This window comes from Acartia tonsa, chromosome 3 (assembly GCF_053477335.1).
Source record: "Acartia tonsa isolate MP-2025a chromosome 3, ASM5347733v1, whole genome shotgun sequence".
Classification (NCBI taxonomy): domain Eukaryota; kingdom Metazoa; phylum Arthropoda; class Copepoda; order Calanoida; family Acartiidae; genus Acartia; species Acartia tonsa.
The window spans coordinates 59,963,121-59,977,064 of NC_137262.1; the positions used below are offsets into that span (position 1 = coordinate 59,963,121).

General features: G+C 30.5%; 2 protein-coding genes and 1 long non-coding RNA gene across 5 annotated transcripts; 1 reads left to right on the forward strand and 2 right to left on the reverse strand.

The window, feature by feature from the left end:
* Nucleotide 1: 1 nt before the first annotated feature.
* LOC145314740 (uncharacterized) lies at nucleotides 2-4,994 on the reverse strand. The gene is made up of 3 exons (XM_080154795.1): nucleotides 4,919-4,994; nucleotides 3,487-3,592; nucleotides 2-1,933 (listed from the first exon to the last, which is right to left on the reverse strand). The coding sequence occupies exon 3, from the start codon at nucleotides 1,880-1,882 to the stop codon at nucleotides 719-721; it is 1,164 nt and encodes a 387-aa protein (XP_080010921.1). The 5' UTR covers nucleotides 1,883-1,933; nucleotides 3,487-3,592; nucleotides 4,919-4,994; the 3' UTR covers nucleotides 2-718.
* Nucleotides 4,992-13,933, reverse strand: LOC145314738 (uncharacterized). 3 transcript variants are annotated; one of them, XM_080154793.1, is made up of 3 exons: nucleotides 13,855-13,933; nucleotides 12,801-12,906; nucleotides 4,992-6,849 (listed from the first exon to the last, which is right to left on the reverse strand). In XM_080154793.1, exon 3 carries the CDS (start codon nucleotides 6,803-6,805, stop codon nucleotides 5,651-5,653), a length of 1,155 nt encoding a protein of 384 aa, XP_080010919.1. In that variant the 5' UTR covers nucleotides 6,806-6,849; nucleotides 12,801-12,906; nucleotides 13,855-13,933; the 3' UTR covers nucleotides 4,992-5,650. The 3 variants fall into 3 exon arrangements, with proteins under 3 accessions (XP_080010919.1, XP_080010920.1, XP_080010918.1); XM_080154792.1 differs by lacking the exon at nucleotides 4,992-6,849 and adding an exon at nucleotides 9,178-11,142; XM_080154794.1 differs by lacking the exons at nucleotides 12,801-12,906; nucleotides 13,855-13,933 and adding an exon at nucleotides 9,108-9,927.
* LOC145314745 (uncharacterized) lies at nucleotides 7,920-8,527 on the forward strand. The gene is made up of 3 exons (XR_013877860.1): nucleotides 7,920-8,008; nucleotides 8,114-8,185; nucleotides 8,413-8,527. It is a non-coding gene; the product is annotated as an uncharacterized LOC145314745 (long non-coding RNA).
* Nucleotides 13,934-13,944: the final 11 nt, after the last annotated feature.

Consider the following 13,944-nt stretch of genomic DNA (forward strand, 5'->3'; position numbering starts at 1 on the left):
AAAAAAATACAAAATTATAAAAAAAATATTAGTTAAGAAACTAAAATCTAAATAATTAAATGCATTTAGCATCATCAAAATATATCAAATCAAAGCTTTTCTTTTGATTGAGTTTGTTTGTCTGTGGGTTCTAGATAGATAAATATATTTACAATTGGTGAAAATTTTAATGAAAAGAGAAATCTGGTCATTTAAGTGTAATCTTAATCAAGAAGGAATTATGTAAAAACTGGAAATAAGTTTAATGGATCAAAACTTGTATCTATTCAACTTGAAAACCTCTTTCCTATAAGAGATAGTAGGTACATGTTAATGAATTAAAATATTAAGTGAAAACATACAAAAATATAAAATTAGTACAAAACACAAATAATTTCCAACTAAACTTGCCTTAAAATAAACCCAGGTAAAATAAAAAAAAACCTTGAATCTACATGAAATAAATCGCAAAAAAAAAAAAAACATAATATTAAATTGATACCTATGTAGGTACCTACAAATACAAATAAATGCATAATTTTCAAAAGCCAATTTGTAAATATTTTTTTTTATAACTGTCCCCTTAGAAAATTGAGTAATTTTAGCAAAAAAATATAAAAATATACCTAGGTACATTATGATACATCAAATGCAAAATCATGAATATTAAAACAGTATTCCATACATAAATATCAAGAAAATAATATATGTTTATATTCCTTACAACAAAGTGAGATATCTAAGCACTGTTTTCTAATGCTTTTTCTTCTCTCTTCTTCTTACAGGTTGGTTTGTGGAACTTCCAGTCAAGTTTCTGGCAAGCTGGAGTACAGTAAACTACAAAATCACAAGCTTTGCACTGCTTCACTGTAGATACTTTACATAAAGTACGCTCACAAACATTCTTCTTCTTAGGACATGCCTCTCTCAACTTGACAGCATACTCTAATGAATACTCTGTCTCCATGATCAATCTAATCTCCATTGCCTCCTCATAATCCTTGGGCTTGGCATTGTAACTCAATAATAAATCAATTATACTCAAATGCTCAGGTGGAAAAGCAAAGTTGTTACAAAATAGTCTGAGAATACTGTGGTATTGACAGCTATGATTTGGATTAGCCCCATATCTGAGAAGTGTTGATACAACGTCAACCTTCTCAGCATCATCATATTGAAAGAAGGCAGCATGATAAAGTGGTGTATCTCCAATTATATCATGGGCATTAGGATCAGCACCAAGTTTCAGAAGTTTTTCCAAAATCTTCACTTGCTTGTTTTCATTTTTTCCATGATACATCATTCTGATATCTCTTTTATTTTGTTCAGTGAGCCATTTTATACTTTCTATGTGAATCATTCTTCTACCAATGATAGGAGCAAACAGAGGGCTGAACTGTGGATATCCCTCTCTTGTCTTCAATGTTTTCTCAAGATCCTGTTTTGACAGTTTCTTGATATGTTCAATAAAATCTGAATAGTTACCAAAGAACATATGAAAGAAGAGATCACTGTAGTAACCTTGACCAACAAAATTATATTTGCTTCCTGGCAGATCTACTTCAGGTAGCAAAGTAAGTATAACTGTATATTCTATGAGTGATGAACACTGATGAACAACTGGATTTTGAAAACTTTTCTTTGGAGGAATCTCCTTTAAATATTTGATTAATTCATCTGCTTTAATGGCGCTCCAATAGATTTTCATATACTTAAAAATTGCACATTTTCTATCACTAGTACTGAGATGTTTAATATCATGTAATGAAAATGGAACATGTTCACCTTCAAATGATTTATGCTCAGTATGAATTTGTTCAAGTTTAGAGTACAATTCTTCACAGGAACTACAATTGAACAACTTTAACCAGTCAACAATAAGAGGATCTAGTGCTGTTGCCATTGTTGATAAAGATTGGATGTTCTCTTTCCAACAAAACACAGTTACAAATAACTGAAAAACATTATTCTATTAGCTGTCAATTAATAAACAAGAGAAAAAGAGAGTGGTTGCTTTCGCATAATTCCGTAAAGGTGTGTGTTTAAAGACATAACAAGGATGACAACATCCATAAAAGCGAAGCTCTGAAATGGAAGGACAAATGAACATTAACATTTATAGAGTGTCAGAACTGAATAAACTGAATATTAATGCATATGTCTATACAAAATTGTAAGTAAATTTGTTGCAAAACTAAATAAATACATGTTACTGTATAAGGACAAACTGACGTTGATTACAGAGATGCTTCGCTTATAACACTATACCTTGTTGTAATACGAATCAGTATTAAACAAGGATGACAACATCCATAAAAGCGAAGCACTGAAACGGTATGACAAACGGACAATAACACTTGTATAGTGTCTGAACTGAATAATCAGAATATTAAAGTATCGAAAGAGTCGAAGCAAAATTGTAAGTAAATTTGTTGCAAAACTGCTTGATACAGGATAAGGTTTATGGACATACGTACATTTTAAGGACTTTGTTATAGAGTTGCTTCGCTTATACTAATGATCTTTGTTGTCCTAGGAATCAATATACCAAAAATCAGATCAAACGGATAATTAGATCACATAAAAACTTGTTGTTAAAAAAGTAGAAAAATCAACATGTTTAAAATGGACGTACGGACATTCTGGTAATGATTATAGAGTTGCTACGCTTTCTAAATCCTACCTAACTACTACAGGAATCATCATGCAAAGTTTGAAATCGATATGACATTTCTAACATGCCTAAATTGACGAATAAAAGCTATCTATCTCGGACGGACGGACGTACGGACGGACGGACGTACGGACGGACCGACCCTAATTATAGAAAAGCTTCGCTTTTAAAACAGATGAATTTTTTTACATTCAAAAAGAGAGGGGTAGGTTTCTGGTAAAATCCGTATAGGTTATGTGTTATAAGTTAAAAACAGTAGTAAAACGACAAAAATTTATGTTAACTTTAAAAAAAAAATTTTTGTCTATAGTTCTTTTCAATAAGAAATACACATATTTAGTGAATATTATCGTTCTACTACTATTTTTAAGCCTTAAAATACACACCTTTACGGATTCTACCAGAAACCTACCCCTCTCTTTGTTGTCAAAAAAGTAAAAAATCAGCTTGTTTTAATTGGACGTACGGACTTTCTGGTAACAATTAAAGAGTTGCTGCGCTTTCTAAGCCGTGCCTAACTGTTATAGGAATCAGCATGCAAAGTTTGAAATTTATTGAGATAGGACAATTCTAACCTGTTTAAATTAACAAAAAAAAGCTAACTGTAACAGACGGACCTAGCCTAATTATAAAAAAGGTACACTTTCAAAAACAGAAGTAGAATAATAATATTCACTACATAGCTTCCTTCCTTATTAAAAACAAATATTGACAAGAATATTTTTAACAAAATTATCCTGGATATCAGCATAAAAAATCAGTCAAACTGACAAAAATTAACTTTTTACATACTAGACCAAAATAAGAGATTTTTTTTATATTAGAGGCATTACCTAGAGTTTAAGTAGCAAGTAACACCCTAGCACTTTGGTAGGTAGGTATTATCTGAACAGGAGAGTTGGATTTTAATTGATGATTTTCAGAGGATGAGAAAATAACCTAAAACAAATAAATCTTGAAAAGCTAAAAACTAAACAAAAGGTGCACACACATAAAAATTTGTTTGGTTTAATTAGAGGCACACTTCTTATTTATACTAGTAGCTTCTTCCATAGATACTTAATGATAAATATAGGAGAAAATCTTCTGAGCCAACCTTAAAAAATATACAAAGCTGCATTGAAAATAAAAATCCAGTCTAGCTATTTCCGAGACCTTTAGCTACAGAAATACAAACTTATCTATAATACCTATAAAGTAGAATTATGTCTGTCTGTCTATTTGTACCGAAGGATCTAGCTAACTGCTGAACTGATCGGGTTCTCCTTAACAGGGTAGCTTCCCGGAAAGGTTTAAAACTATTTAGGTGGAGGGTACCAATACCCTTCCAAGAGAAATCCCCCCCCCCCCTCCTACAAAAAAAAATTTATTCGTTTTAAAACTAAAATAAAAATGGGTTTTAAAAAAAATTAAATTAAGAAATGGGTCTTACGATTCAACTCCCCCCTCATTAAGTGCCCCAAGGGCCTCTAGGGGCGTAGCCGCTAGTTGTTTTTTATAACAGGATTAAGTCTTGGCTAAAAAAGAATTCATCCAACAGAGCTCCGAATCTGATTAATATCCGCTGCAGAGAAATTTGTTCTGAACTATGTTGAAACCAAATACATTTTATAATTTTCATGTCATGTGTGCAGAAAAATTTTAGGACTAAAAACTTCATTTTAATTTTAAGTATCCTTTACAAATATGAATTTGAACATTTTAGTGAAAAAGATAAATTTAGGGAACATTTGATGAATTTAAAAAAAAATTTCTGATGTAAATGTAAATGTCATTGTCATTGCAGGATCAAGTCTTGACTTAAAAAGATTTTTTCCAACATGGCTCCGAATCTTATTAATATCCGCTGGAGAGAAGTTGGTTCTGAACCGTGTTGAAACCAAATACATTTCATGATTTTCATGTTATGTGTGCAGAAAAATTTTAGGACAAAAACTTCATTTTAATTTTAAGTATCCTTTACAAAAATGAATTTGAACATTTCAGTGAAAAAGATAAATTTAGGGAACATTTGATGAATTTAATTCTCATGTGATTTATGTGAATAATTGTTTTACTCTAACCTAAACTGTTGAGACACAAAAAGACTTCTCGCTTTTTTCTTCCTAAATTAGGACAAACTGGAAGGGTCAATGTTAAAATTTATCTAAGATAATCATGTCTAATTAACAGTTAATGCATTTTAAAATAACATTTAAAGGATCACTGCTGTAAGTACCTTTACTCGTTAAATGCCTTCAAAGAACTATCCTTTTGCATCATTACCTGTAGAATTGATTTTGTCCTTGAGAATTTCTTCTCTAAAAATTCAATGATTTCTCTAGGTACATTGTGACTGTCTGAAAAAAATACAAAATTATAAAAAAAATATTAGTTAAGAACCAAAATCTAAATAATTAAATGCATTTTGTATCATCAAAATATATCAAATCAAAGCTTTTCTTTTAATTGAGTTTGTTTGTCTGTGGGATCTAGGTTTATATAATATTTACTAATGGTAAAAATTAGATTTTAAATGAAAATAAAAATCTGATTATTTAAGTGCAATCTTAATCAAGAAGGAATTATGTAAAAACTGAAAATAAGTTTAATGGATCAAAACTTGTATCTACTCAACTATATTCAACTTGAAAACCTTTTCCCTGTCATAGATACCTGAGTTTGTACATGTTTATGAATTTAAATATTAAGTAAAAACTTACAAAAATATAAAATTAGTACAAAACACAAATAATTTCCATCCAAACTTGCCTTAAAAAAAAACAAAAATTAAAAAAAGTATGTAAGTACAACAAATTAATGCTAAATTTTCAAAAGCCAATTTGTAAATGATTTTTTTTAACTTTCCCATTTAAAAATTGAGTAAGTTTTGCAACAAATAGAAAAATCTAGGTACATTTTGATACATCAAATGCAAAATCATAAATATTAAAATATTAAAACAGTATTCCATACATTAATATTAGGAAAAATATTTCTTATATCTAAGAAAGTTACTTAGGCGCTGTTCTTTGATTTTTCTTCTCTCTTCTTCTTACAAGTTGGTTTGTGAAACTTCCAGTCAAGTTTCTGGCAAGCTGGAGTACAGTATACCACAAAGTCACAAGCTCCACACTTCTTCACTGAAGATACTGCACATACAGTACGTTCACATTCATTCTTCTTTTTAGGACATGCCTCTCTCAACTTGACAGCATACTCTAATGAGGACTTTTCCTCCATCAAAAATCTGATACACATTGCATCCTCATAATCCTTGGGCTTGGCATTGTTACTCAACAACAAATCTATTATACTCCATTGGTCTGGTCGTGAAGCTAAAGAGTTACAAAATATAAAAAGAATACTGTTGTATTGAGTGCTATGATTTGGATTAGCCCCATATCTGAGAAGTGTTGATACAACCTTCTCAGCAACATCATAAGCAAAGAGGGCAGCATAACAAAGTGGTGTATTTCCAATTATATCATGGGCATTAGGATCAGCACCAAGTTTCAGAAGTTTTTCCAAAATCTTGACTTGCTTGTTTTCATTTCTTCCATTATACATCATTCTGATATCTCTTTTATTTTGTTCAGTGAGCCAGCTCATTCTTTCTATATGAATCATTCTTCTACCAATGATAGGAGCAAACAGAGGGCTGACCTGTGGATATCCCTCTCTTTTCTTCAGTGTTTTCTTCAGATCCTGTTCTGACAGTTTCTTGATATGTTCATTGAAATCTGAATAGTTACCAAAGAACATATGAAAGAAGAGATCACTGTAGTAACCATGCCCAACAAAATTATATTTGCTCCCTGGCAGATCTACATCAGCTATCAAAGTGCTCATAGCTGAATATTCTATATCAGATGAACACTGATGAACAACTGGATTTTCAAAACTTTCCTTTGGAGGATTCTCCCTCAAATCTTTGATGAGTTCAGCTGCTTTAATTGCACTCCAATAGATTTTCATACAATTAAAAGTTGTACCTTTTCTATCACTAGTATTGAAATGTTTAATATCATGTATTGAAAATGGAACATGTTCACCTTCAACTGGTTTGTGCTCCGCATGAATTTGTTCCAGTTTAGAGTACAATTCTTCACAGGAACTACAATTGAACAACTTTAACCAGTCAACAATAACAGGATCTAATGCTCTTGCCATCGTTGATGAAGGATGGATGTTCTCTTTCCAACAAAACACAGTAACTGAAAAATAGTTTTATTAGTAGGCAATTGTCAAACAAGAGAAAAAGAGAGTGGTTGCTTTCGCATAATTCCGTAAAGGTGTGTGTTTAAAGACATAACAAGGATGACAACATCCATAAAAGCGAAGCTCTGAAATGGAAGGACAAATGAACATTAACATTTATAGAGTGTCAGAACTGAATAAACTGAATATTAATGCATGTGCCTATACAAAATTGTAAGTAAATTTGTTGCAAAAATGAAAAAAATCCATGTTACTGTATAAGGACAAACTGACGTTGATTACAGAGATGCTTCGCTTAAGTGCCCCAAGAGGCCTCTAGGGGCATAGCCGCTAGTTGTTTTATATAACAGGATTAAGTCTTGACTTAAAAAGATTTTTTCCAACATGACTCCGAATCTTATCAATATCCGCTGGAAAGAAATTAGTTCTGAACTTGTCAAATGTCCAACTGATGCTGTTTTAGGTGTGGAGAAAATTACCTGCTACCTCCAACATTTGAAACAACTCCAGAAGATGGATCCAGAATTAGTAATGTATTGTATTTATCGTTTGAAATTCATAATTAGCTAGAAAAGATAGTAATGGCTACTAATTTCAGACTTTAAAGACATTACCTGGATTCCGTGAACTTGCCGGCATATATCCTCCCGCTGTGGATAGCAAAGAGGAGCTGCTTAGCCAGGCCACGGAAGTTGTAAGTATTTATTTCATATTATGTAAATCTTTAGAAAGAAAAAGTAATTTTAGCATTAAAGCAGGACCAAAATGGTCATAACGCAATTTCAATATTTGTTTAAAATCATTGTTAAAAAAGTTTTACTTTATAAAAAACAGAAAATTGAAAAGATTATATTGTATTTAGAAAATGAAGTTTTCCTGTTACCTGTAACATTTGAGCCCTTAGAGGACATTTGAAGGAATTCTGAGGTTTGTTTGATTACATTTTTTGTTAATTTATGTATTATCAAAATTGCCGTTAATATGCAATATAAAAAAGATTCAAGATATTTCAAAAAATAGAAAGACAATTAAAAGTTATAGTTAATAAAGAATATTTAAATCTTTTAGTTGTACCTGATTGTATCTGGAATCATCTTGTTCTATATAATCTGTATACCTGCAAAAGCCCGAAAACAATAGTGGTTTTTGAGTAAGGTACAATGATTATTTAATATTGAATGAAAATTTATCATTTTAAAGATTTTTGAAAAAGAAAGAAAATAATGTGTTTTTTACTTACCAAGTTTATTTCCTTTTAAGATTTAAAAGTTCAACTTGCAAAGTGTGATGATGAAAAAGCTCCTATTTAAGAAATCTGCAATCCCTGACTAGGTAAAAGTCATTCTATTTGTATTTAATTTATAAAATTTGCTAGTAAACTCCGGGTTATATTTTGTAGCACCATAATTTATTGTGTTTTTTGTGGCACCATATTTTCACATATTTAAAACATTTATAATTTGCAATTAAAAGAATATTTTTTTTATGGAATGATCTTTGAACTTGCTACCAAATGCATAAACTTTCAAGAAAATTAATCTTGTTATTTTTCTTTGCAGTTTATTGATCAAGTCCTGGCAAGCCAATCAGCTAAGCCAACGTATATCAACTACCTGAGTGTATTCTTTTTTCTACCAATTGTTCAATGCCTATTGCAGAAGACTATGGTAAAGCTTCCTGGTAAAGATAAGAAGAGAATATCAACATCAGATTGAGACTGTATCTAATGACTGAAAGTGGATTGTATTTGAGGTATAAAATTGATCCTTCCCTGGAAATCAGATGTCCTATACCTCGTCCCTAGAATAAAGGAAGCAACAACCTGGACATTTGACAGAACTATGTTGAAACCAAATACATTTCATGATATGTGTGTGAAAAAATTTAAGGACAAAAACTTCATTTTAATTTTAAGTATCCTTTACAAATAGAACTTTGAACATTTCACTGAAAAAGATAAATTTAAGGAACATTTGATGAATTAAAAAAAAATCCTGATATTTTGGTTATTTGTCAATGTCATTCTCATGTGATTTATGTGAATAATAGTCTTACTCTAACCTAAACTGTTAAGACACAAAAGGACTTTTAGCTTTTTTTCTTCCTTAAATAGGACAAACTGGAAGGGTCAATATTAAAATTTATCTAAGATAATCATGTCTAATAAACAGTTAATGTATTTTAATATAACACTTGAAGGATCACTACTTTACTCGTTAAATGCCTTCAAAGAACTATCCTTTTGCATCATTACCTTCAGAATTAGTTTCGTTCTAGATTTTTTTCTTCTCTAAAAATTCAATATTTTCTATACATTGTGACTGTCTGAAAAATTACAAAATTATAAAAAAAATACTAGTTAGGTAAGAAACTAAAATCTAAATAATTAAATGCATTTTGTATCATCAAAATATATCAAATCAAAGCTTTTCTTTTAATTGAGTTTGTTTGTCTGTGGGATCTAAATTTGGGTAAATATATTTACTATTGGTAAAAATTAGCCTTTTACTGATAAGAGAAATCTGGTAATTCACGTATAATCTTAATCAAGAAGGAATTATGTAAAAACTAAAAATAAGTTTAATGGATCAAAACTTGTATCTATTCAACTATATTCAACTTGGAAACCTTTTCCCTATCATAGAAACCTCCTGAGTAGTTACATGTTTATGAATTAAAATATAAAGTGAAAACATACAAAAATATCAAATAAGTATAATACCTAGATAATTACCAACCAAACTTGTCTTAAAAAAAAACATAAAACTTTAAAAGCCTTAAATCTACATGAAATAAATAAAAAAAATATGAAAAAAAAACATAAACTGAAATTATATAGGTATATAGGTACATATTCATCAAATTAATGATAAATTTTCAAAAGCCAATTTGTAAACCTTTTTTTGTGAATTTTCCCCATAAATAAATTAGGTAATTTTGGCAACAAATAGAAAAATATACCTAGGTACATTATGATACATCAAATGCAAAATCATGAATATTAAAACAGTATTCCATACATGAATATTAAGAAAAAAATATGTGTTTATATTCTTTACAGCAAAGTGAGATATTTAGGCATTGTTTTCTAATGCTTTTTCTTCTCTCTTCTTCTTACAGGTTGGTTTGTGGAACTTCCAGTCAAGTTTCTGGCAAGCTGGAGTACAGTAAACTACAAAATCACAAGCTTTGCACTGCTTCACTGTAGATACTTTACATAAAGTACGTTCACATTCATTCTTCTTTTTAGGACATGCCTCTCTCAACTTGACAGCATACTCTAATGTGTACTCTGTCTCCATCTCATATCTAATCTTGATTGCATCCTCATAGTCCTTAGGCTTGGCATTGTAACTCAACAATAAATCAATAATACTCCATTGGTCTGGTCGTGAAGCTAAAATGTTACAAAATATTTCAAGAATACTGTTGTGTTTAAGGCTATAATTTGGATTAGCCCCATATCTGAGAAGTGTTGATACAATCTTCTCTGTATCATCATAAGAAAAGTGGGCAGCATAACAAAGTGGTGTTTCTCCAAGTATATCATGGGCATTAGGATCAGCACCAAGTTTCAGAAGTTTTTCCAAAATCTTGGCTTGCTTGTTTTCATTACAACCATTATACATCAATCTGATATCTCTTTTATTTTGTTCAGTGAGCCAGGTTTCTTTTTCTATGTGAATCATTCTTCTACCAATGATAGGAGCAAACAGAGGGCTGAACTGTGGATATCCCTCTCTTGTCTTCAGTGTTTTCTTCAGATCCTGTTTTGACAGTTTCTTGATATGTTCAATAAAATCTGAATAGTTACCAAAGAACATATGAAAGAAGAGATCACTGTAGTAACCATGACCAACAAAATTATATTTGCTTCCTGGCAGATCTACATCAGTTATCAAAAGGCTCATAGCTGTATATTCTATGAGTGATGAACACTGATGAATAACTGGATTTTCATAACTTTCCTTTGGAGGATTCTGCCTTAAATCTTTGATTAGTTCAGCTGCTTTATTGGCACTCCAATAGAAGTTCATATCAAGTGAAATTGTACCTTTTCTATCACGTAATAATGTATTGAAGTGTTTAATATCATGTAATGAAAATGGAACATGTTCATCTTCAACAGGTTTGTGCTCTGCATGAATTTGTTCCAGTTTAGAGTATAATTCTTCACAGGAACTACAATTGAACAACTTTAAATATTCCACAATAAGAGAATCTAGTGCTGTTGCCATTGTTGATAAAGGATGGATGTTCTCTTTCCTCCAAAACACAGTTCCAAATAACTGAAAAATAATTTTTTAATAGCTGGCTATTTTTAAACAATTGAAAAAGTGGTTGCTTTCGCATAATTCCGTAAAGGTGTGTGATTAAAGACATAACAAGGATGACAACATCCATAAAAGCAAAGCTCTGAAATGGAAGGACAAACGAACATTAACACTTGTAGAGAGGCAGAATAAACTGAATATTAATGGATATAAAAAATTTGTTGAAAAACTGAATAAATACATGTTACTGTTCAAAGACAAACTGACGATGCTTACAGAGAGGCTTCGCTTATAACACTATACCTTGTTGTAATACTAATCAGAAAAAAAACAGATGATTTTTTACATTCAAAAATATGTTGTCAAAAAAATAAAAAAATCAGCTTGTTTAAATTGGACGTACGGACTTTCTGGTAACAATTAGAGTTGCTGCGCTTTCTAAGCCGTGCCTAACTCTTATAGGAATCAGCATGCAAAGTTTGAAATCAATAGGATAGTTCTAACCTGTTTAAATTAACAAAAAGAGCTAACTAACAGACGGACGGACCTACCCTAATCATAAAAAAGCTTCGCTTTTAAAAACAGGAGTAGAATGATAATATTCACTACATAGCTTCCTTCCTTATTAAAAACAGGAGAAGAATAATAATATTCACTAAATAGCTTCCTTCCTTATTAAAAACAGGAGTAGAATGATAATATTCACTACATAGCTTCCTTCCTTATTAAAAACAGGAGTAGAATGATAATATTCACTAAATAGCTTCCTTCCTTATTAAAAACAGGAGTAGAATGATAATATTCACTACATAGCTTCCTTCCTTATTAAAAACAGGAGTAGAATGATAATATTCACTACATAGCTTCCTTCCTTATTAAAAACAGGAGTAGAATGATAACATTCACTACATAGCTTCCTTCCTTATTAAAAACAGGAGTAGAATGATAATATTCACTACATAGCTTCCTTCCTTATTAAAAACAGGAGTAGAATGATAATATTCACTACATAGCTTCCTTCCTTATTAAAAACAGGAGTAGAATGATAATATTCACTACATAGCTTCCTTCCTTATTAAAAACAGGAGTAGAATGATAATATTCACTACATAGCTTCCTTCTTTATTAAAAACAGGAGAAGAATAATAATATTCACTACATAGCTTCCTTCCTTATTAAAAACAGGAGTAGAATGATAATATTCACTACATAGCTTCCTTCCTTATTAAAAACAGGAGAAGAATAATAATATTCACTACATTGCTTCCTTCCTTATTAAAAACAGGAGTAGAATGATAATATTCACTAAATAGCTTCCTTCCTTATTAAAAACAGGAGAAGAATAATAATATTCACTACATTGCTTCCTTCCTTATTAAAAACAGGAGTAGAATGATAATATTCACTAAATAGCTTCCTTCCTTATTAAAAACAGGAGTAGAATGATAATATTCACTACATAGCTTCCTTCCTTATTAAAAACAGGAGTAGAATGATAATATTCACTACATAGCTTCCTTCCTTAATAAAAACAAATATTGACAAGAATATTTTTTTTACAAAATTATTGATACCTGGATATCAGTAAAAAAAACAGTCAAACTGACAAAATTTAACTTTTTACATAGTATAGCAAAATAAGAGCAGATTTTTTGCTATATTAGAGGCATTACCTAGAGTTTAAGTAGCAAGTAACACCCTAGCACTTCGGTAGGTAGGTATTATCTGAACAGGAGAGTTGGATACTAATTGATGATATACAGAGGATGAGAAAATAAACTAAAACAAAAAAATAACATAAAAATCCTGAATAGCTAAAAACTAAACACAACGTGTACAGTATACACATAGGCCACTGAAACATGTAAAAAATATATTTTGTTTGGTTTAATTAGAGGCACACTTCTTATTTATACTAGTAGCTTCTTCAATAACTACTTGATGGTAAATAAAGGAGAAAATCTTCTGAAAATAGCACTGAGCCAACCTTAAAAAATATACAAAGCTACAGTGACAATAAAAATCCAGTCTAGCTATTACCGAGATCTTTAGCTACAGAAATACAAACTTATCTTTAATACAAAGTAGACAATGTCTGTTTGTTTGTTTGTAAAAAAATAATTTAAAAAATGGGTTTTAAAATTCAACTCCACTCTCCTTAAGTGCCCCAAGGGGCCTCTAGGGGCGTAGCCGCTAGTTATTTTATATAACAGGATCAAGTCTTGACTTATAAAGATTTTTTCCAACATGGCTCCGAATCTTATGAATATCCGCTGGAGAGAAGTTGGTTCTGAACCGTGTTGAAACCAAATACATTTCATGATTTTCATGTTATGTGAGCAGAAAAATCTTAGGACAAAAACTTCATTTTAATTTTAAGTATCCTTTACAAATATGAATTTGAACATTTCAGTGAAAAAGATAAATTTAGGGAACATTTGATGAATTTAAAAAAAATATTCTGATGTAAATGTAAATGCTTGCCATTCTCATGTGATTTATGTGAATAATTGTTTTACTTTAACCTAAACTGTTAAGACACAAAAAAACTTCTCGCTTTTTTCTTCCTAAATTAGGACAAACTGGAAGTGTCAATGTTAAAATTTATCTAAGATAATCATGTCTCATAAACAGTTAATGCATTTTAAAATAACATTTAAAGGATCACTGCTATAAATACCTTTACTCGTTAAATACCTTCAAAGAAATATCCTTTTGCATTATTACCTTCAGAATTGATTTTGTTTTTGTTTTTTTGTTCTCTAAAAATTCAATGTTTTCTATACAGTATACATTGTGACTGTCTGAAAAAATACA